The 24635-nt window shown below is 36.7% G+C and overlaps 1 protein-coding gene across 1 annotated transcript in view; it reads right to left on the bottom strand.

Moving 5' to 3' along the window:
* Window positions 1-24635, bottom strand: part of LOC141506737 (protocadherin Fat 3-like) — a 199601-nt gene that overhangs the window by 54447 nt on the left and 120519 nt on the right. Inside the window, exons 19-22 of the mRNA XM_074213776.1 lie at window positions 10757-11146; window positions 6778-6992; window positions 5753-5890; window positions 1666-1809 (exon numbers count right to left, since the gene is read on the bottom strand). Of these exons, the coding sequence (XP_074069877.1) occupies window positions 1666-1809; window positions 5753-5890; window positions 6778-6992; window positions 10757-11146 (887 nt within the window). The remainder of the gene's footprint in view (window positions 1-1665; window positions 1810-5752; window positions 5891-6777; window positions 6993-10756; window positions 11147-24635) is intronic.

Here is a 24635-nt window from a genome sequence, read left to right as displayed (position 1 = left end):
ATTTCAGTGCTGTTATAGGTCGGAACAAGAGTCAGTTTTGCCAGTTGTGGTCTTTTGATGACAAAGATTTAGGATTAAGTGAGTCTGGGTCAGAGAGATTGATAGAATGATACATGGATAGTTTTGGCAGGAGCATAAGCTCTAGGTCCTGAATTAGATTGTGTCTTATCAAAACCATGTGTGGAGTAAGTCGGAGTCGATTGGGAAGAGGGAGGGTATTATTCTGAAGGAGAAAGATAGCAGGACCTTCAAGACCTGTCATTTTTCTCCTCCTCTCAAGTGCCCTTTCAGTCAGCAAGAACCAGATGCAAGATCCCTCTGGAATCAGTTACTGTCCCTTCCGGGTTCGGTGAAGATTTATTGCTTCACGCTGACAATATACTCAGCCCAGCACCAAGCTTAAGATTTATTTATTTATTTGCTCAATCTATATAGCCACTTCCCTCCAGAGAGGAAAGACATAATAAGTCGCCTCAGGGGCTCACCGTCCATGAAAAGAGAGATATACTGCAGAGGCCATACAATCCAGGATCTGGAGGAGGGTCACAACTTGGAGGGGGTGAGGGGCCTCTGGTCTTTCATTCTTCCCTTCCTATTTGGATTTGAAAACAGCCTGCCAAGCTGATTGATATATATCACAAAATGAAAATTAAACACTTGAAGTCTAGCTTGTTTTGAAGCAAGGATAGAGGACAAGGGGGGGGGGGGAGTTTGGGAGAGGGACCACCTTCTTAAAAAACTGAGACAGGTGGAGAAATGCAGTAAATATCTAAGTTGGGGGTATAGGAATCATATCATACAGCTGTTGAAAATTAGATGGGGGGCAGAAAATCGAGTCTAGTTGGGATCTACAAAGAGACAACCAAAAAAGAATACCACCAGGTGGAGGCATCAGATTTCATGAAAATGAAAACCTTTGCTTGTTCTGTAACTATTCCTGCCCTGACGCCTGTATCGCCCTGCCTGAAAAGTGAGGGTTCCAAAATGAGAGGACCTAAATTGCTCTAACCAGTCTCAGATTATCTTTTGTTGGAAGAAGTCTGGGGAGACAGGGGTGGGGTGTGGGGTGGGTGGGTGGGGGGTGATTCTGGGGCAAACTGAGTGGTATCTGGGATTGAAATAATATCACACTCCACCTGAGGTCTGCCCTTGATCCTTCATCCAGATGGAGATCTAACCAATAGTTAGCCATATGTATATTGCTGGTATATGGAGTTGCAATAGCCTTTGGAAGTATTAAAATTTGGAGCACATGGCCTTTTTCTCTGATGTATGAGTCTAGAAAAACAGGACTAAATCATCACATCTTGCAGTTGAATTTTAAAGGGCAGATGGGTTATATAGTGTGAAATGTTTTTGGCACTGGTTTATCTCTCTAGAGGGACACCATTTTTGTCCAACTGCCAGATCTCTAAGCTCCTTCCATCCTCCTTAGGCTTTATGAAATATTCAGCACCCAATTGGCTTTCTTTCTCCTTAACAATCCTGGGGTTTATGTTCACTCCCTTCACATTCTAGACAATAATAAAGAGAGAAGATGAGATTCTTTCCTACAAGTCAAGTGAAAAGGGTAAGCTGATACTTAGCAAAGAGCATCAAAGAGAAGCACAAGTAGCATCATAAGAGTTCGCATTTTTGAGAGAGCATCCACAGAGGCGAGCTTACCTGGATTACTGCGGTATAGTTAGCTGGGGTGAAAACAGGTCCATTGTCATTAACATCAGAAATGTCTATGTTGACTGTCACAGTGGATGACATGGCAGGAATGCCACTGTCGGTAGCTTGAATGAGTAATGAGTATCCAGACACCTGTCAGAGGGAGAAAACACTGAATGAACAGTTGAGAAATCCGGAATTTCCATCCTTATGGCTACACCTTAAGCAAATTCAGGCAAAGTAGAGTAGTTCATTATATGTCTGGGGGCTACAAAAATTTTTTAAAAAGAATATATATATATATATATATGTGTGTGTGTGTGTGTGTGTGTGTGTGTGTGTGTGTGCATGTATATATATATACACACACACACCTATACATATAATATAAGACATATATATATGTGTAAGTGTATGTATGTATGTATGTATACATAGTAAAAATAGTTTACATCTCTCTCAAATACACACATAACTTTTTTTTGGAGGGGTGGGGTGGGGTCAGGTCCTGTGATTGCCCTGGTAAAAAGAATTTCCAGTGAAGAAACTCCCTTTAACAATGCAAATTAGTACTTTGGCTTTGCAATGTAGGAATTATGGAAGACATTAGCAAGTTAAGTGATTTGCCTAAGACTTAAACCTATGTTTTCCAAGGCTCTAAGGCTGGATCTCTGTCCATCCTGCTATATATATATATATATATATATATATATGCTCATTTTAATCAATTAATTGCCCACAGAAATTGATAAATATATAAAAATGCACCCACAAAGTTTTACGTTGCAGTAATATCTATGGTCTCATTCATTTCTCTTGTCATAGAGGATCATAGATTTGCTCAGTTCACACAGGTAAATTTGAACTTGGGTCTTCTAACTCTAAATCTTTAGCATGGCAACATGCTGTCTGTTCCATAGTTCAAGCATAAAAAACCCCCACTGCCTTCATCTGCTGTTTCAGACATTTCTATTGTGGCCCAATATGGGCTACATGGTCTCATGGGAATATTCTGAAAGGCTCCTTTGAGAGAGAAGAGGTTTTCTTATGTCAGATTCCTCATGAGACCCAATGGATATACTTGAGGCTCAGGTTCCTTTATTTTTTTGGCAAGGCAATGGGGTTAAGTGACTTGTCCAAAGTCACATAGCTAAGTATTTATTAAGTGTCTGAGTCTGGATTTGAAATCAGGTCCTCCTGAATCCAGGGCTGTGCTCTATCCACTGTGCCACCTAGCTGCCCTCCCCATTGTTTTCATCAATATTATCAAATGAGACAATATTTGTAAAGTGATTAGCATGCTACCTTGCTTCTTGTTGGTGCTTATTTTCACATAATAATAATAATATGATGATGATGATGATGATGATGATGATGATAAATCATAAAAAATGCTTATTCTCATCCCTATTCTAAGCCCCCTTCTTCAGAACTTTTAAGAGATTATATAAAGGACAAGGTCATCTTTCTCCTGTGGACCTTAAATGTGAGATTCTCTCTTATGGTCTTTTCTAGTTCCAAATACTAATATATATAAGAGATTTGCCTCATTAGTGTGTGTGTGTGTATATATATATATATATATATATATATATATATCCCTAGCATTAGTGCAAGGTTTAGAATATAATAGGAACCTAATAAATGTTTACTGACTGATATGTTCATAATTCACGTATGATCTTAGCTAATTACTTTTGTGGTAGAGTTAACAATTTTTTTTTTAAATAGGATGTTAAGAATTGGGTCTGTGAAGAAGCAGGTAAAAGGATAATGTTTTCATATCTAAAATTCTACATTCTAATAAATATGTATACATACTTAAGTAGAATACAATCATATGTGTTTCTCCAGATATAATTGTACAATATGAACATCTATGCACATAGATCTGTGCTCTCCTTTAAAGTTAAAACTCTGAATTGTTTAAAAAAATAAAAATTAGAGTGATTATTCATTTTAAGAAAGAAGTCACCATTAATAAATGTTTGTAGAATTAAACAGTGAATTCCCCTAGTATATTGAAAATGTCATTTAATTTATGAATATCTGATCTACTCACATCTTTTAAAGAATAAAACTACTTCATAACCTAAAGTACATTTTAATATTCCATCTAAAGATGAGATCCTATGAAGTCAGTAGGAGGAAAACTATTAGCAAAGTGAATGAATTACCTTGATTTCAATTCCAAAAAGTCATTTGCTTGTTTGTTTAGCCAAATGGCAGTTCCTAGACTCTAAGATGTTATTTCAAAGAACAATAAATTCATCTGTATGACTGTTTCCTTCATAAAAATCCACATATATTTCCTTCACACAGATCATAACCTTTTAGCCCCTTCTATCAACATCTTTGTGAATTGTTGTGGCTTAAAAAAATCACTAGCTGACTAAGGTCTGGTGAAGAGGCTAAGTTTGGTTAGGCTGCTTCTGTGAGGAAAGACATTTGGCTTATTTCAGGGCCCACATTTGCAGTCCTTCCAACATGGAAAGCCTTTCTCTGATGAGAGTTAAATGTTTCCTCCTTATTCTTCACCAGAAAACCTTGACAGCTCTTTCATAGGGTAATCTGTGTTTAGTTCATCAACTGTACTCTATCCTTTAGCTCTCCAACTCATTTATAAACAGGAGAAAAATTAGTGACTTTATTATTCTGTACTTTTGGACATTGGCAGCAATTCATCCTTAGCTCTATGTAATAAATATCTACATTCAGTCAAGTAAAAATTAAATGAGAATGCTATCAAAAATGTCTTGAAAATAGCATAAAATACAAGATATTATCTTAGGATACCAGAACTCCTGGTCATATATGCATTACATAATAATAATAATAATGATAACTAGCATTATATTTAGTTTTAAATTTTATAAGAACTTAACAAATATCTAATTTTATCCTCAAAATAACTCTGGGAAGGAGGTAGGTCCTATTATTATGATCATCATTTCATGCATTTGATGGTTTTTATTGCTAAATGTGATTTTTTAAAAAATATTTACAAGGCAATGGGATTGAGTGACTTGCCCAAAGTCATATAGCTAAGTAAGTATTAAGTGCCAGGGCCAGTGCTCTATCCACTGTACAATCTAGCTGCCCCTGTGACTGAGTTAATTGACTTGAGAATGAGAGGGTTAGGCTAAATCTATATTCACCCACAAAGGATTTGCAATTAAGAAGCTGTGCACCTTGCAGCACTCTTTCCAGGCTGGGTCTCTGGGAAGTCTTATTAAAAGGCTATTCTGCCTCCTTTATCAGGCCTAATGTTATCCAAACTCTTTGTCCATAGTACACAGGGAATCTCTTCTGGCATCTGGGAAAGGGGTAGGCTTTTTTCCTATCTTTTCTTTCTCTTTAGGGAACTGAATTCTTGGTCGAGAAAGGGTTTCTTTTAAACTTTATAAATAAACTTAAATTTACTTAAGTCAAAGAAATGTAAGGAAACCTCCAAAATATGAGCTTTTTTGATACATGTTTCTTGACCTAGAAGTCCTTCTAAGTTAGCATTCATCACAGTTTCTGGTAGGGATAAGTTAACTATAGAAACTAGATCTATAAGCTCCTGGTTCTGGATCATAGGGTTCATATCTATGGCATTAATAAAATTGACAGTGAGTTGGCATTTGATAGACTGGTTTTATATTTTATCACAGAAAATGGCTACTTTTTTCTGATCTTTCAAGTTATTTCCTTTTTCAACTTCCTATACAATTTAAATTTTAGTCCACCACAAAAAAGCATTCAAGATATCTCTGATGGAACTGGTTGGCCATTCTTCCTTAACAACTTTTGAGGCAGTGAATTCTGGGGTTACACAAAATTTGGCAGAAAATTATTCTTAGGGTCTAATCTAAAACCAAGTTACTATAACTATAGACATGTTCCTATTTCTCCACCATTGCTGTACTCAAATAATTACAATCCATATAGCACAGATTATATAAATAGGTATCCTTCCACAGCCCTGTCTCTTTCAGACTATAGAAATATCACATCCTATAAATCTCATTCCTTGAAAGAATCATTTTATTATTCACCTTGAGAGGCTTCTAAGAAAGCCTAGAAAAGGTTGGGGTAGTTTAATTAATCTTACCCGTTCTCGATCCAATTTCTTTTTCACTTTAACAAGTCCCAAGACAGGATCCACAGCAAATTCATTGTCCCGGTCCCCACTCACAATGGAGAAATGAATCTGCCCATTGGGTGGGCTATCTACATCTTCTGCTATTAACTTCATGAAAAAACAAGAGGATTAGAAAAAATGTCCATGTCCTGTCTAACCCTATAGTTCTAGAGAAACATAGAGGTTAAACCAACCCCAAACTATAAACTTGCAGAAGTGTTGCCTGTTCTCCAATCAGGATTCCCATTTTTACCCATCATACTGAGAAGGATGATGTCAAAGACAGAAAAGAACCAGGACCATGGTTCTAGATGCAATTTGTATTTAGATTCATTCATGTCTACAATCTGATTTGTTTTCTGGATCCCTCATACCCTGATCCAAAAAAAGGAATCCAAACCTAAGTGACTATTCCCCAAGGGCAGGAATAATTTCCTTTCAGTCTGTGAAACCCTAGCACTCTTCCATGATACATAGTAAGTATACACTTGATAAATATTTTCTTCAGTTTTATTATTATTTTATTATTATCTCTGCATTCTCTCAAACATTTGCTACTGTTAACTGTGCAGGATATTCTGTAGGTCTGAGTATATCTGACCTCATTTACAGACTGATTTGAAGGGTGATAAAAGGACTCCCGCATCTCTAAATGTGTCCCTTAATTGTATACTATTAATGCCTAAAATTCTACCATTAAGTAGCTATACATTTGAGTTAAGATGCCAACCTATTCTAAAATGCAAGTTATGCTTTAATCATTTAACCATTATTGGTCATGTATACCTTAGTGTATAGTAGTTTATCAACTCCTTTCCAACGGACAATAAGGTTTGAAAGATTGAAAGTAGTATGTTTGATCTCTAGAGAGGATTCCAGGAGAAGAATGTCACTCAAAAGAAACAATGGGAGGGCATCAGAGACAAACTCTTACTTCACCATTCTGCTTTAATTTGACCCTGGATATCAGGACCAAACTGACCACATGTACCCACCACGATGACTGAGTCCCCGATGGAAGCATCTTCACTGATGACTGCACTGTAGACTTCTTGGTTAAATTTTGGTGCATTATCATTCACATCAGTAAGATTGATATTCACTGTGGCCACAGCACTGAGGGCTGGGGTACCCCCATCTTTGGCTTCCACCACAAGATAAAAATCTTTGCACATTTCATAGTCCAGGGCCTCAATGACAGAAATACCTCCTTTGAAGAAAAATGGTAAATTTTACATTTGCTTGTTTTTAAAAAGTAGAAGAAATGCAATTATCATTATAAATATTTTTATCTTTGATAAAGAAACAGGGATATTCAATAACTCATTTATTTAAGGTTCTTGGAAAAACAGACTGAAAGCCTATTTAATAATGTCAATCATTGAACATGGGTAGTTACCCATCCACCAAAACACTGAATCACTTTGAAAAATATTCAATGAAGAATCAAACTTTTCAATAGATTTCTATACTGAAATGGAATTCTCTAATTTTAGAGCACATTAAAACTAGCACTCCTTGGGTAATCAAGATTTTTGAGTCAGGGATAGGTGGTTTTCTAGATTTAGAATCTCAGTTCTGCTACTTTGTTTCTAGATGTATGACCTTGGGCAAATCACTTCACCCCCTCAAAAAAAGGGGGTGAAGATTCCTTTCTATGCTTGTTCATTATGGTTTCTACAGCTCAATTAAAAAACAGTACAGAAACTGGTCCTATTGTAAAATAAAAGCTATAACTCTACTGTGTAAATAAAGATGCTAAAGGGTTTTTTTTTTTTGGTTTTCTAATTAAGTTTCCTTGATGATTATCATGCCTGGTGTTTTATTAAGTCTCCTGCCCTAACTGTCAAATAACAAAATATAAGCAATATTTAACCATTTTCCCATGGCATTTAAATACAATGGTCATTAGCCTGACAAGTTGAAATTAATGAATACCTAAATGTGTGAGGATCTTACACCCCCCATACACTTCAATTTTATGTTTTTTTATTTTTTTTTCAGTTGATCCAACTCTGGGTTTATTAAGAGTGTAGATTTTTTTTACTGTTTTTTTAAATTTATTTTTTATTAAAGATATTGAGTTTTACATTTTTCCCCCAATCTTGCTTCCCTCCCCCTCCCCCCCCCCACTTCAATTTTAAATAATGAGTTTTAACTGAAAGAGGTGATTGCTATGCAGAATCATTGCCAGTAGGAGTGGTTCTTTGGTTTAGTATAGTCCTTCTTCCTCTTGGAACCCCCCTTTGGCTAATCTATCAGGACTAACACACTTATTCCTTTAGTGATAGTGATGTTTTGTGTGTGTGTGTGTGTGTGTGTGTGTGGTGTCTAGTGTGCAGCAAAGATGGTAGAGGTCTGCACTCAGCCATCATCTCATCACACTCTAGTGGGAGAGCTGATTTCTAAATAAAAAGGGTCCATCCCCATGCCAGATCTTATTTATATTGGCCAGACCCTTGCCTTTTCTTAGAGAAAAACATTATAAGTTTTAAAATAGGCCCTTAGTCATTCTTTTTCTTAGTGCTATTTATAAGGTCACTAGTCTCTTGCTCTAGGTAGCTAGCTAAAGCTTCAGTGACACCTTAAAAAATTATATTTGGAAAATCTTTTGCAAATCTTAAAGTTCTATGTGTTAATGATTATTATTAACTATTAAAAATAAAAATTGGCTCCTGTACAGTATTCAATGGGAAAAAAAGATGTAAGATTGAAGAAAATGATTTAATGTAGTCTGCCTCTCCTGTTTATTTTTGGCATGGTTGCCATGACAATATGTTTTTAGGCAAACAGTATTTCCCACATGTGTATGGACATATTCTCCTAATCTAATAATCTTCAGAAAACAGGGATAATGTCAGGAAAAATAGTAAGAGTTGAAAGGATTATTGGAAGTCATTTGAACTGACTGTGCTATAATTTCCTCTATAACGTCTTGAACAAGAGGTAAGTATTATTACTTAAGGATTTCTAGTGATAGGGAGCTCCTTACTCTCTAAGCCAGCTTCTTTTGAGGAAATGACTATCTCTGCAATTTCCATTCATTAGTCTTAAATCCACTTTCTAGAGACAAGTAAAATAAATCTAATCCCTGATCCATATGAAAGCTCTTTGAATATTAGTTGAGAGCTACTGTGGTATCTCCTAAATACTTTCTTTTCCAGGCTAAACACCACCAACTCCCTCAACTAATTCAAGACATCTCACCATCCTTATTATCCTTTTCTGGAAGTCTTAGATCTGTCATTGGTTCCTTTCAAAATGTAATGGAATCCAATGCTCCAAAGTCATCTGACCAGCACAGAATATAGTGGGATTTTCACCTACTGAATTTTGGGCACTTTTTCATTTTTTCAAGGATCTGAACTATGTTTCTTCTATTGATGTAGATTATAACCCCTCTACAACTAAGGGACTGATCTTGAGCTTTTGTGACTTCCAAGTTCATTCTCCTCCCAATCAGCCAGATGATGTTTTGTTTTTGCCCTGATCTATTATTTCAATAGTAGAGAGAACTGCTGATAAGGAATTTCTTCTCTTTGCTAGATTGATCCTTTGAAGATACCCATATTTTTGGACCCATACTCAAGGTCCTTCTTATTGTAAAGAAAAAGCACCTGGATTTAGAAGTGCTATCAGAGCTTATGCTCCTCATGCATTGACTTCCACACTGAGTGTCTTTTGTTTCTGGACATATCATTTTATCAAGTTGCTGAAGGCCCATATTCATTTTTTGGTAGCTGAATCATATTTTTGACTTATGTTGACCTCATATTCATGTAAAAGCTCTGCTTTTTTTCAGATGACGCATTGTTAAGCCAGATTTCCCCTATCATGCACTTGTTCTGCTGTTTTTGAATAAATTTAAGACTTCACATTTCTCTTTAATATTCTCCAAAGTGAACTTTCTGAAGTTTAGATTTTTTATTCAAACTACTTGCTTGTCCCTTTCTTTAATTTGCTTTGTATGAATTGGATGTGCCTGCCTTCTAGAGTCTTTAAGGTGCTGACAAAAATGTTCAAAAGGATAAGGCTGAAGACCTGAGAAGAGTTCATACTGGGCAAAGTGTGTGTTGGGCAGTGATGCAAATTTTTCAAACTAAATAGAACTTCTGTGGGCTTAATGGTTTATGAAAACTATTTGCAAGGCCTGGGTTAGGCCATATGGTTCTCCCTCCCTTCTTACTAAATGCTGTGGAATTGAGGAAGCATAAAATCAGTTGACAGATCACTCCTGCGGCTGGCTCATATTTTAATTGGAGATAATGACCAGTTTCCAATAGGAAAGCTGGAAGAGTAATGACTTCTGCAGAGGCAATATGTCTACTGAAAAGAGCACTAGGCTGGGGGCTAGAAGACCCGCTGCTTTTATTTCTATGTCTCCACACTGAGTACTTTCAAGGAAATCAATTAACCTCTCTGTTTTTCAATTGCCTTACCTGAAAAATGGGGACAGTGATATCTGTCCAACCTCACAGGACTGTTGGGACAATAAAATGGAACAACAGATGCCAAAGTGCTTTGGAGAATGTTGTAAAACACAAGGTGTGATCATTATGACAATTGCTCATTAGCATTCTCTCTAAATCCATTCTCCTGGCTACAGCCTTTACCTGAGGGGCATTGCCATTAAACAGATTACTATGGAAGGCTTTGCTGAACTTTTGTCTTTTGCCCTATATATCTATGCTATAAATAATGTCAAAATTCATTCAGATATTGGAGAGAAATTAGGATTAATGGAAGCAGCTAAATAAATATTTAGTGATTGATGAGAGGGAAACACTTACTGAAGAACCTTGGAGCCCTTAGTCATGAATAGAATTCTTGAGGGCAACTGGGAACCACCCAAACTGGAGTGTCCAGAAACAAATAGCATGAATAGAAAGTGTTGGGGGGTTTTTTTTGGTGCCAGTTTACAGACATTACTGACAGAAGCCTAGCTTTGAGGCTTTCATTTTCTATTTTACTCACCTGTCTTTGGGTTAATCTTGAATTTTCCTCGTTCATTCCCAGACCGGATAAGATAAGTAATTTCAGCATTTGTGCCAATGTCTTTGCTTGTGGCAAAAACTGCAAGGACTTCTTTGCCTGGGGATGTATCTTCTGGTATCGTAACAAGATAATCCCTTCTTTCAAACACAGGTGGGTTGTCATTAATGTCCAAAACAGTTATGGTGACAGTGGCCAGGGAAGACAGAGACTTTAGGATACTCTGGTCTGATGCCTTCACACTGATGTTATAGGATGACTGCAGCTCTCGATCGAGTGGCTGTTCCAAGATGATAATACCTGATGAGCTGTCTACTGAAAAGTACCCTCCTGCTGAGTCTGCTAGAGAATAAACAACTTTTCTGTTGATGCCTAAGAGAGGAAAGAGAATAATCAGAAAAATGGTGACTGTGGGCAATGTTCCATATTCAATGACATTCTTTCCACTGGATCCTAATCTCTGACCTCCTAATTTTGATTAGAATGGACAGTCAAGGGGCAGCTAGGTGGCACAGAGGATAGAGCGCTGGCCCTGGCATCAGGAGTACCTGAGTTCAAATCTGGTCTCAGACACTTAATAATTACCTAGCTGTGTGGCCTTGGGCAAGCCACTTAACCCCATTTGTTGCCTTGCAAAAAAACCTTAAAAAGAAAAAGAATGGACAGTCAACATGTTCCTTCAGTATGAAAAAATGGAGACATCCAGCACAAGCACTCCCATCATGTTTCATTCCTTTCTCTCCTTAAAACTCAGAAACTTTTTTAATGTTTTAATTTATTTTTAAAATTAAATTTATTAATTTATTTTTAATATTTCATTTTTACCAATGCAAAAACAGTTTAAAACAGTCATTTTTAATTTTTTGAGTTTCAAGTTCTCTCTTTCTCCCTTTCCTTCCCCCTCTAAAAAGGTAAGCAATTTGATATGGGTTATATGTGTGTAATCATGTAAAACATTTCCATAATAGTTGTGTTACGAACGAAGAAATGACAAAAGGAAAAAAATCACAAACAAAATAAAGTGAAAATAGTCTGCTTAAATCTATATTCAGCCTCTATCATTTCTGTAGTTGTAGATAGCATTTTCCAATATGAATTTTCTTGGATCAATCTATTGCTGAGAGGAATGATCACTGCATAATATTGTTGCTATGGACAATTTTCTGGTTCCACTCACTTTGCATCACTTCATATGAATCTTTCCATGTTTTTTTCTGAAATCTGCCTGCTTGTAATTTCTTGTAGCACAGTGGTATTCCATTACAATCATATACCACAACTTGTTCAATGGGTATTTCCTCAATTTTCCAATTCTTTACTACCACAAAAAGAGGTCCTATAAATATTTTTGTACATATAGGTCCTTTTCCCTTTAAAAAAATCTCTTTGGGATACAAAACTAGTGGTGATATTATTGGGACAAAGGGTATGCATGATTTTCTAGCTTTTTGAGCATAGTTTCAAATTGCTCTCCAGAATGGTTAGATCAGTGCGCAACTTCACTAACAGTGCATTATTGTTCAAATTTTCCCACATCTTCTCCAACATTTAATATTTTTTTCTTTTCTGTCATAAGATCCAATCTGATAGGTGTGAAGTGGTACCCCCAGAGTTGTTTAATTTGCATTTCACCAATTAATAGTGATTTGGAGCATATTTCATATGAATATAGATAGCTCTGATTTCTTCATCTGAAAACTACTTATTTTCTCACCTATAAAGTGAGGAGTTGGTTCCTTGGTCCCTTCAAGCTTTTCATATATGATTCTGTGATACTAAGAGCCCTTAGTGAAGACAACAGCCTTGAGTTGATAGACTTCCAATGCCAGACCCACTGGGCTTGTGCTATGTTGAATCAAGCTTCCAGAACGCAGATCTAATGCTGTGTGTTTATTCTACCTAGCACTTACCTCATCAAGGGCATGTAAACACTTAATGGTTACAAAAGTTTAATGTTTCCTTCTCCCCAAAGTGTGCTTTTCTGCTAACAAAAATTCCCAGAAAAACAATAAAATAATGTATCTTAGAAGGATGACATAAATTGTATTAAGTTACTTCAACAAAAAGGTCAACTTTGAAGAGCTCACTCTTGGTTTAGTTCCAGACAGTTGAGTTTTAACTTGGTTCCATCATTTTTTTCTTTTCACTTTCAAAAGCAATATATGAGGAAAAATATCAACCTCTGGTTTTATCAGCAAAGGGACAAGCCATCAGTGAAGAAGCAGGGGTGGGAGTAGGGGAGGCGAGGGGGTCACGTCCTATTGGATCACAGCTGCTTATAGACTGGCTACATGGTTCAGTTCTTTGCTATAAATTACTGGGGCAAGTATACAGTGCATTGCTAAGGAAACCAAGCATGCAAGTGAGAAACAATAACTCAGACAGGTATTAAAACTCCCCCTGGGTTCTGAGGGCCAACTTGACTGATTTGATGGTCTCGGGGCACCTTTCAAAGTAGCAAAGATGCATTTATGGAAACAGATTAGCAGCTGACATGAATACACCGCACTGGTTTTCAAATCACTTGCAGTCCCTTCAGTTGCAACTTCCACCTCACAGCATATGGAATATTGCTATTACTAAGAACAACACAAAATGCAACATTCATCTGGTGGCCTTTCATCTGAAAATTCAGCATCTGCTGGCAAACTATTTAAACCCATTCCACTGATGCATAAACAAAGGGTTATGTATAACTTACTCATGTCATTCAGATCTTTAGGATGCTGTATTAACAACAAAGGACTGTTTAGGTGGCACAGCAGATAGAAAGAGCATCTGGACTGCAGTCTGGAAGACTTCAGTTCAAATATGAACTCAGAAACTTTCTAAAGACTCTCTAGGCAAGTCATTTAACCCTGTGCGCCTCAGTTTCCTCATCTTTCAAATGAATTGTGGAAAGAAATGGCAAAACACTGCAGTGTTTTGCCAAGAAAATCCCAAATGGGGCTTCAAAGAGTCATACACAATTGAACAAATTAATGATAACAAAAAAACCAAAGACAAGATTCCTTGTAATCCTGCTCTTTTTTTAAAAAAAAAAAAACACTTATCCATCCTTTCTAAGGCAATTCGTGAGATATTGGGAGAATTTTACTGTAAACAAATAAACAGAAAAAAACCCAACCCCCCAAATCCCTAGTCCCAAGCATTTTAGAAATTCTTATGGACAGCTTGGGAAGGCTGGGTTAGGCCACCAAGCTGTGGAGGAGGTGATCCAGAAGTTAAGATCTGCATGCTGAATCTGTCCATAAATAATAAGATCTAAAGGGAAAGCACTTTTATGGATACCTGTTCCTCCCTTCATCAGGAATACTACTGAAATCTAATTTAAAATATCTGACGTGCTTCACCATATCTGCTTCTTTATTGTCTTCTGATGCTCTTGGAACTCTAACCTGGAGCTGTCTGTTGCCTATACAGAACAGGCAGAAGCCACTCTTTCATCTCTGTCAGTTTAAGTAGGCTCATCCTGACATGGGATCAGGATGTTCAGGAGATTGACATTCATCAGACAAACTGACTGGTCCCTCAAGGGCAGATTCTGTTCATTTAAAATGGCAAGAGCTGTGGGGTTCCCCCCCTGCTTTTACTGTGGCAGAAAAATATACAAATAATTGGCTGATCTAACTAACCCCACCTCCTCTCTCTCTCTCTTTCTCTCTCTCTCTCTCTCTCTCTCTCTCTCTCTCTCTCTCTCTCTCTCTCTCCCTCCCTATTCTTCCTTCCCTCCATTCATATCCCCAGTCTCATGACATTTACTTTGTTCCTGACATGTTCAAACATTCATTCATCCACCCTAGGGGAAGGATCATCCAGTCTGATAGAAAGGAGACACTAAGAAAAGAAAAAAATGTCTTAAATGGCATGACTGATGACTGCCAGCTCTGAAGAATTAAATTTTATTAGCATAATTATTTTCTAAAAATTGAGATTTTTTAAAAAATACAATTTAAATAAATCTAAAGGTAATTTTAAGGAAGTTAGGCAATCATCAGTAATTGAACATATTTAATCCCTCTAGGATAGTCCTTCAAAAAATTGAAAAGGCAATTAAGCCCTTCCCTTCCAAGTCTTCTCTAGTTTGGTGGGAAAGTGGATAAGGAGAGGGTTTGGAGTCAAATGAAATAATGGTAAAGTGTTAAATCTGGTTCCTGGCACATAATCAGTGTTCTATAAATATTAATATATGTATATATTTGTTTATATATATATACCATTAGAGTTCAATTTATGTAGCATTTTATAGGTACAAATGACTGTATAATACATATACATATGTATATATATATATCTATTCATATACATATTTGTGAATGTATATACATATATATATATATATATATATATATATATATATTTCTAGTCTCATAATCAAAAGCAAAATTGCAGGGTGGAATAATTCCTAGATCTAGAAGAAGGGTGGGGAACTTTTTTTCTGCCAAGGGTTATTTTATAAAATCATCTGTGGAACATCATCAACTTAAAATTAGCCTGCTATATTTGGTTAAATATTTAATTAATTCTCCCTTTAAAAACTCCTACATTTATTGAATTTTGAGTAATGCCAGACAAAATAATTTCCTGGGCCTTATACAGATCATGGGTCAGATGTCCTATATGGAACCTGAATGCTATCAGCATGTCCTTTTGGTTAGTTTTATCTTCCCCCAAACATTGAGTATGCATTTCACCTGAATCTTATATTTATTTACAAGTAAAAATGTTGTACTCCTTTATTACAATGTTAGGTCCCTGAGAGCTAGTACCATGTGATTTTTGTATTTGTATTTGCAGACCCTGTTTGTTGATTGATTGATTGACCTTGGATACAGGAAATTTAACTTCCTGGGCCTCAGTTTTCTCATGTGCAAAGTGAGGAGATTGGACCAGATAGATTTTGAGCTCCCTCCAAGCTCTAAGATTCCTGTGATTCCTAAGATTCCTGTGAGGTAAGCTTAGAGAATGTCATAATCCACATTTTATTAGCACATTTTATAAGTGATGAAATTGATGCTTAAGGCAATGAAGTGATTTGTCCAAGGTCAGAGTTAGAATTTAAACTCGAGTCTCCTGACATCAAGTCCCCTATTCTTTCCATTGTAAAGCAAGTCAGAATGAACTCTCCAGTTAACTGGAAAATTGCAAAGGGCTTTGAATTGGATTCAGGTCCTAGAATTTAATCCTGGCCCAGTTCTTTACTGTGTGACCTAGGGAAAATCATTTACTTCTCTGGATTTCGGTTTCCTCTGAAGTTCTTTAAGAATCAAATCTATAAGCCTGGGAATACATTCTCTTTGGATAGGCTTTGGATTGATTCCTACTTTTGTTAAATGAATGTATGTCAGGATACCAGAATGGAAACTTTCCACCATAAGACCTATGGCAAATGACATTTGTCAAACTATTAGTTCTCTGTTTTGTTCTGAGGTGAAGCAATGTAACAAGCTGCTAATTGGCTTAATGGTTCCATCCCATGTCATGATTTGTTATATCAAGGTCTAATATTAATCCATCATTTTGTGTCCTTTTTTTAAGCATGTAACTCTCCTCTGCCATTTTAGCTTAATTTAATGAGGCCAGAGTCACTTAGCTTCTCACACTGTGCTGAAATTCTAGGATATTAGAGAATTGTGGTTTTCACTGAGTGAAGTTTTGGCATGTTAACTGCTGCAAAGAGGGCAGGAAGCCCCAGAGGACCAAAAACATATAAAAGGAGCATGATTAAGCTTCTAGGATGCTTAGAGAAGAAACTAATAAGTTGTGGCATTTCATGAAGGAGTCTGGAAGAGACTATAAAAAAATTTTCTGATATTGTATTTGTTAGATATTGGAATAGATTTCCAAGAGTGCCTGTGGATTCTACTTCTAGAAATCTTTATAGATCTTTATTTGTCTGGGAGATCTTGGTATAGCCAAGAAGTAGGGAATTGACTTTTTGGTTCTGGGATTTGATAAGAAGGGTGAGACTTGGGATTAAGGTTTTTCAGATGGGAGGTGGGGGTGAGACTTGGGTTTAAGGTTTTTCAGATAGGAGGTGGGTTGTATTGTAGGAAGCAAGCACACTGGACTTGGGAGTCAGAAGCTAGCCTTCTTGGTTCTGCCACCTCCTTGTTCCATGACCTTAGGAAACTCATTTAACTTCTCAAGATTGCAGTGTTGGCATCTGCAAATTAATGGAGTATAACAGGTTGATATCTAAGATTGTAGTGAATTAGAGAGTTTCTGCAAGGCTGAAGATGGGTGAACATCCAAACTTCAAAAAGAAGGTTAATTATTCATATTATAGGCCAGTGAACTTGACTTCATTCCTAGTAAAAATCTATTAACACATAAATGACTTTTTGAGTTTTTAGAAATAGAGTTAGTGGGTGAAACTGAAGCTGGAGTGAGAAACAGGACAGAGTTGAGGCACAAGGATCATGGGCACAGGGTGAGAGGGACCCAAGACAACAGAAGGGCAGACTTTAAACGTGGGTCATAGCTTCATTGCTCCTGTTTCAGAGTCTTTTGTTAGTAGTTCATTTCAATTACACCCCCCCCCACCTTGGAGGGACATGTGCTTTTCGTAGAAACCCTTTCTGTAAGGTCAGCAACTTCTTTCTCTATTCTAGGGTCTATGGAGGGCAAAAAAGACAAAAATGAAAGAACTCCTCTGTAGGAGTCTACACTTCATCAGGAAGACAATGTACAAATAAATTATATATATATATATATATATATATATATATATATATATATGTTTATATATAGATATAAATATAAAACACACACATACACAGAATATATATGGAGTGTATATATTATATATATATGTATAATATATGGAATAAATAAAAAATAGTTTAATTCAGGTAATTAGGGAGTGAAGGCTTTAACAGTTGTGGGATTGGGAACAGCTACAAATGGTCCAGTGGGAAGACAAAGATTCTATGAGATGGAGGTGAGGACATGATAAACATGGCAGGTGACCAGTGCAAACACTGAAAGATGAGAGATCTTAATGTTCTATATGAGAAACAGGTCATTTTGGCTGAATCACATAGTGTAGTAACAGGAGAAATGTTTAAGAAATGAGACTGCAAAGATAGGCTGGCACTAGATTTTGAACGGCTTTAAAGACAAACATTGGAGTTTACTGCATTGGATTCTAAAGGCAATAAGGAGCTGGTGTAGTTTATTGCAATGGGGCCTGACATGGCCAGATGGAAAAATAACTTCAACAGATAATAAACAAAATAATTAAGGAAAAATAATTTCAACAAATAATAAAATAATTAAGGAGAACAATTTGTGGAATTCTATGGAGAACAGCATGGAATGGAAGCGACTTGAGGCAGAGAAACCACTTAAGAGGCTGTTGAATTAATCTAGGAAAGAAGTGATATGGGTTTGAATGAATATCATGGCTGTGTTAATGTAGAGAAAAGGCCAAATACAAGAGATGTGTGGAATTAGTTTTGGCAACACGTTGACGATCAGTTTGAAATGGCTAATGGGAAGTTAGTGATATCACATGAATTCAGGAAAAAGAATGAATATTTTCTGATGACCATATGATTCTTAATATTGCCAGTAGATGCATGATCACCAAAGGGAATTGTCACAGTCATAGAGTTTCTTAAGACCAGAAATTTAGAGCTGGAAGGGACCTTGGAATGAGGAAACTAATGTCATGTTAGTTAAAGCAACATGCCCAACATCACATGTGTATTAAATAATGGAGCCAGTATTTGAATGTGAGATTTTTATAATCAAGTTCAATATTTTTAGGGCCCTTAATACAGATTTCAAATTGATAGCAGAGTCCTCCAGATCTTCTGTTAGAGGTGACATAATTAAACACTATAGATTATCTTAAAAATTAAATGCAAAAACCCCCTAAAGTGAGTTTTTTGTCATGATCCACAGAGGAAAAACCAAGAAGATGAATAATACCTAGTGTGCAGACTATGATCCGTTTATTTGGAAAGAAATTGCAAAAGGACAATGAGTTATGCCTAGAAATGTATAGGAAGAAAGGGGATTAATTACCTTTGGAAAAGTTCATTATTCTTTTAGTGAACCCATGCTTATCCCTAAACCATAGAATCAATCTTTTTTTTTCCCCCTTAAGCACAAATATTCCTCTTGTACTGTTTTGTGGCTGTCAGCATCGGAATAATATGGATTCTAAAGAGGAAGTTGAAAGCCAACAAAGGGGCAAAGGAGAAGTGCATGGTGGATGTAAGCAACCTGGAAAACAAAGATATTACACAGGACAAGCAGAGTAGATAATTTTATACTAAAAGTTAAAAAACATTCATGGAAACAAAGATGGATTGATCATGTGGCAAGGGTGTGGGATAGATAACCAATGGACAACCTGTGGAGTTCACTGAATCCACATCGAAAGAATGTGAAGAAGGCCCTAGTACATAGAGTTGGATAGTGAATTTATAGGATGACATGGAAGAGAGTTGTCTAGGATGGGCTATGATTTGCATTACCTAACTTGACATGATCATAGATCCATTTAATTGCTAGAATTTTGGTTCCATCTATTTATTTTTGTTGATTTTTCCTCTGCCTTTTTTGAGTGCTTATTATCTTATTAAGATCTCAATTATCTATCCTAATACAACAGATATCTCTTTTGTCTTTTTTAGTTCTTTTTTAAGTATTGTAATTTTCCTCCTTATATCTTTAGTTTCCATATTATTTTTTTTTGGACTTCTAAATGACTCTCCCATTTCTTTTGGTTGTTTTATTTTCAATTTGGGGATATAGAGATGATTCTTCAAATACTGCTGCTTTGTCCAGTTTTACCTTTTCAGTCAGAATATTCATTTTTCAAGGTCCTATTTTTTTTGTCTCTATTTCTTTGTGAGTTCAATTTTCCATTGTGAGGATTGTTTACATTACAGTTTTGTAGCTGCCTCTTTATTTTGTTCCTTTTTTGTAGTTTAGAAAGAATGAATTTAAAATCAACTATTCATTCATTCATCTCACTTGAGAGATAGAACATACATGGTCAAAGCAAATTCCAAGTCAAAGCAAGTCATCATGGGAGTATTCTGGGATGAGAACGAAAGCAGTCTAAATGAATTAGGAGGATCCAAAAAGAAAAGAGAGCCTACATGAAACCAAAGTGTTCAATATTTTAAAAGAATTGTAGTAAGAACTGCCCTAACACCAAATCCAGAAAATAGCTAACTTCTCAATTTCTCATACCTGCTCACTTTTCAAGGGGAACACAATCTGAAACAGCTTTAGCAACTATGCTTAGAGATCACCCCTCAGCATTCCCTGCTTTTTAATATTTTTTAAGGTCTTAAGTTACATTTCATTTTCTGTTTTAATCTGTACCCATCAAGTCACTAGCTTTATTTGGGAAAACAGTTTTTGGTAATATAATCTTCATTGTGAGGGGATTTCACAACGACTTTTTATTTATTTTTTTTTTATTAAATGCTAGGAGAAAACCAACAAGCCTAAATATTTGTTACCATTTTCTGCAGTAGACAACTAAGTTACATTGCAACAACCACAAAAATACTGCGATTGACCTTTTTCTCCCTCTTTTGTAAATGCCTGCAGCTGATATGAAATAAAACAGAAAGTTGCCATGAGGAGGTCCAGGAAATTAGCAATTACTTTTTAAGTTGGCAATTACTTTTAAATAGTCTCTCTAATTACTTCTTCCAGAGTGCCTTTTAAAAGTTTTTCATGGGGTGGTGACTAAAGCTGGCAAGTTCCCATCAGGCAAAATACCAAAGCATAGACCATCAGACTTTTCTGAGGGCCAATAAGAGGTAGAAGGAAGGAGGCAGAGTTTACGGAACCAGAGTGAGTGACTCTGATTTTACTGTTAGCCGATACTGCACTGTCTGAACCTCTCCTGCCCAGTAGGTATGCTGGGCAGAGACAAAACGCTTTTTCTTAAGTGAATATTAATGCAGTTCCTATCAGTGCAGAGTATCATCCAAGCTGGTTCAAACTTAATGATACACAAGACATATATTGGAATTCTGAGCTCTGTTTTAGAAAACTAGTACCTTAAGCTTTGTCCCTTTATTCTGGAAGGAGAAAAGTCGTGATGGAGAAAAAGGTAGAATAGGCAAAAAAACCTCTCCCAATTTAATTCAATAAACTTTTATTAGGTGCTACTAAGTATAGGTTTTTTTTTTAAATTAAATATCTATCATGTGCATGGTGTAGTGGATAGAGACTTGGTGTTGGGGCCAGGTAGACCTGGAATCAAGTTTATCCTCTTGAGTGATCCCAGCCAAATGACTTAATCTCTTAATACTATGGGCAACTCTCTTGGGCTATAAGTTGTGAAACAGATGCTGATCTGTTTTCCTTCCCTAAGTTCTTTTCCCAGGATTCCCTACATCAATGAAATTTTAGATTTGTTGGGAAAAAAGCAATATTTATTACATAGATTCCTGGATAAAAACTGAATGAATTAATGAGGCAGCACAGTGGGATCAAGAATGATAGGGTTAGAATCCTGTTTTAGGCTCTTATAATTGTGTAACCCTGTATGAGTCACTTAATCTGTTTTTACACCTGTGTGAAGTAGATAATAACAATATCATCTACAGGGTGATTGTAAAGATCAAATGGGCTAACACATGTACAATAATTTCCAAACTTTAAGTGACGACATAAAGGCTACATAGGGGCAGGGAGGTAGTACAGTAGGTAGAGTACTCAGGAGGACCTGAGTTCAAATCCAAATGCAGACACATGACATTTACTAGCTGTGTGACCTTGGACAAGGCACTTGATTGCCTCTCATCCAGGGTATCTCCAGTCGTCCTGATTCATATCTGGTCACTGGATCCAGATAACTCTGGGGGAGAAAGTGAGACTGGTGTCTTAGCATAGCACCCCCCACTCAAATCTAATTCACTTGCTTGTCATGGCATCACCACCCTGATGTCATGGTCTTCTTTGAGAATGAAGGACAAACATCATCACATAAAAAGTTAATCTGCAAAAATCAGTACAATAACATCTATCTTGAAGGATTATGAGGATCAAATGAGATAATATATGTAAAGCACTTTTTATACCTTAAAATAGGTAAATATTAGTAGATATTGTTATTGCTGCTTTTTCTCACCATATCATCACTAAGGGGTTCATCTGAGAGTGATGAGTCACTTGGCTTTTAGCTAGGCTGACCTCTAAGTGAAGAAAGAATGTGCTTCCAGGCTCATTCTTGAAAGTCTTTACCCCATAGCATAACCTTCAAGGACCCACTGTCATCTCCACACTATATAACATGATCAGGACTTTTTTTGAGTAAGAATAGACATTCCACGCAACCCAAAGGACTATGGAGAGATGCCTGCTGAGTATAAGCAATTAATAATCCATCCTCAATGATGTGCAACATGCAAGAAGTTACATGATACATTACTAAGGTCGTGTACTATTGAAAAGAAATATTAGGCTGGTCCTGTGGGGCATGCATCAGAGAATGAATGATCTTAGTGCCTCAAACATATATTTAAGAAATGTTAAAAGGAGGACCTGAGTTAAAATTTACCTCTGACTTGTGATCTTGGTCAAGTCATCTAATTTCTCCAGGCCTCAGATTTCTAATATGTAAATTGAAGTTAGACAAGATAGGATTTGAAATCCTTTCTAGCACACAGGCAGCTAAAAGAGTGAGGGTTCTAGGATCTCTGAACTTAAAAAAGCATTTTGATAATTTCATTTCCATGTAATCTATTTCCTTTGGAATCCTAAATATTTTATTTTTAAGCATTTAAGAACATTATTCTAAGAAGATGGCCCATGGACTACAAAGGCTTCCAGTATATTAGGGAGATCCTCAAAAGTAAGGTAAGATCCTCAGAGTTCTGAGCCTTAGAGACAAATCCTAACTCCAGGGGCAATGGGGAATCCTCACTAGCATAGAATTTCGGGACCTCACAACTTCAATGTGTAAGTGTCACATAAGAATTGAATCAGAGACAGTCCTTTACATAACCCAAGAGCTACCGGGATACAGATAGAAAGATCTCCATCTCTGATCCCCATTGGGTGAGAGATAGGGAGGCATGGCAAAATGCATCTGGATACTACTGGAATGGATTCAGCAATGAATTTTCTAGATTCTGAGCCAAGATTCCAGGGTTCTTCAATCAGGTCTACTACCTGCTGTGCTGTGTGATGAGGGAAAGTTACTTGACCTGCTGCACCTTAGTTTCTTTTTCCATAGGTAGGAGAGATTGCTAACCATCATTCATCTACACACAGGAGTACTGTAAAGGATTACTTGGCAAGATCTTTGAAAGCCCTGGAGAAAGGTTTCAAACAGATGACTATATTTTTGTTATCTACAACAAGAAGAGGGCTTAAACCATGATGTCCTCCAGAGAATGACTCATATCTTTTGGCCTTTGGAAAGGAGAAAGTTGAAGGAAGATTGTTTAATTTTTACTGACATTTTAATGACTCCTCAGCTGCCATCAAAGATTTAACACTTCAGAGAATAACTAAGCTTTGGAAGAGAAAAAAATAACATCCGTATTAAATCACTGACATTGAGAACTTAGAAACATCACCATCCGACCTCATGTGGTGTCTGGCAAAAGACACTAAAACTCATAGCCCCAAATAGTCAAGATTAGCTCCTCCTCAAAACATGGATCCCAATTCTTGGGTCCGTATGAAAACTGTCCAACCAAGGAGGCAGGAGATAGGGGTTTGAGTCCCTGATTTTGTCACAAAATAGCTTTGTGACTTTGGACAAGTCACTCTAGAGTTTAGTTTCCTCAACTGTAAAAGGGGTTAATAATACTTGCACTCCTTTCTTCATGGAGTGACTGTGAGAAAAACACTGCTCACTTTAAAGGATTATGTAAATGGGGGTTATCATCATGATCTATGAGAAGGCTGCTGCTGCTCAGGGAAATGACTATGATTTTAATAATATACAGGCCTAGCAAGCCAGAGCTAATCCATTCAAGACTCCAAGGATAAGCCAACAGCTGTGACATCATAACTCATGTATCTCCCCCGCACTGGATTGCTTCAATGTTCTTTGCTTGGGGATAAGCTGCGAAACCATCTGTTGCAGAAGGCTGTTTTATAAGTTTCAGCTTTCGGCATGAGCTGAAGCATCTGTGCCTCAGAAATACTTTTCTTGATTTTGATCATGACTGACCTTCATTGGAGCATACATTTCCTCAAACAAATATAGCCATATGGAAAGATCATAGTTTTAGCATGTTGGGTCATATGTTCCCCTCTTCTCTGCAGAGGCCAGTTGAGCTATTTCTTGGTTCTTTCTCCCTTTCTCCCTTGTGCTAGAAGTCGAAGGTCTCAGTATTAATCCTGTGATATCCTGTTTTATGGCAGCCTAGTTAGATGGGACCTGGAAGGAATGATTCCTTCCCTCATTCAGCAAACATTTATTATGAGTCTTCTACATCCAAACAAAGACAAAATGAAATAGTTCTATCCCTCAAGGATTTTTATTACTGCATAGTCCTTTTCATTAGGACTCTAAGAGTAGCAGGAGAATTATGAGACAGAAAGGAGAAGCATCATTCATATTTCCAGAGAATACTTTTTGTGATGGGTGTAGGGAGAGCTCAATGAAAACTGCAAACTGGAATGACAAGGGCAGATGCAGACACATGCCTATTAAGGACATTAAGAAATTATGCACTAAAGGCATGTATGAAAGCATGACAAGGGGTCTGTCTGGGTCACTTCTGAGATTTGTATCTAAGTTCTATAACAGTTCCACCAGTCACCAGACTTAGTAGGATTCTGGAAATAGAGGAAGAAGTAAGGAAGAAAGAAGAGCCTGGCATCAAGGACTATCTTATTTCTAAGTATGTGGTGGTTCCTT

The sequence above is a fragment of the Macrotis lagotis genome, chromosome 1 (genome assembly GCF_037893015.1).
Source record: "Macrotis lagotis isolate mMagLag1 chromosome 1, bilby.v1.9.chrom.fasta, whole genome shotgun sequence".
Classification (NCBI taxonomy): Eukaryota; Metazoa; Chordata; class Mammalia; order Peramelemorphia; family Peramelidae; genus Macrotis; species Macrotis lagotis.
Note: the sequence above shows the minus strand (reverse complement) of the source record. Positions and strands in the feature narration are given on the sequence as shown.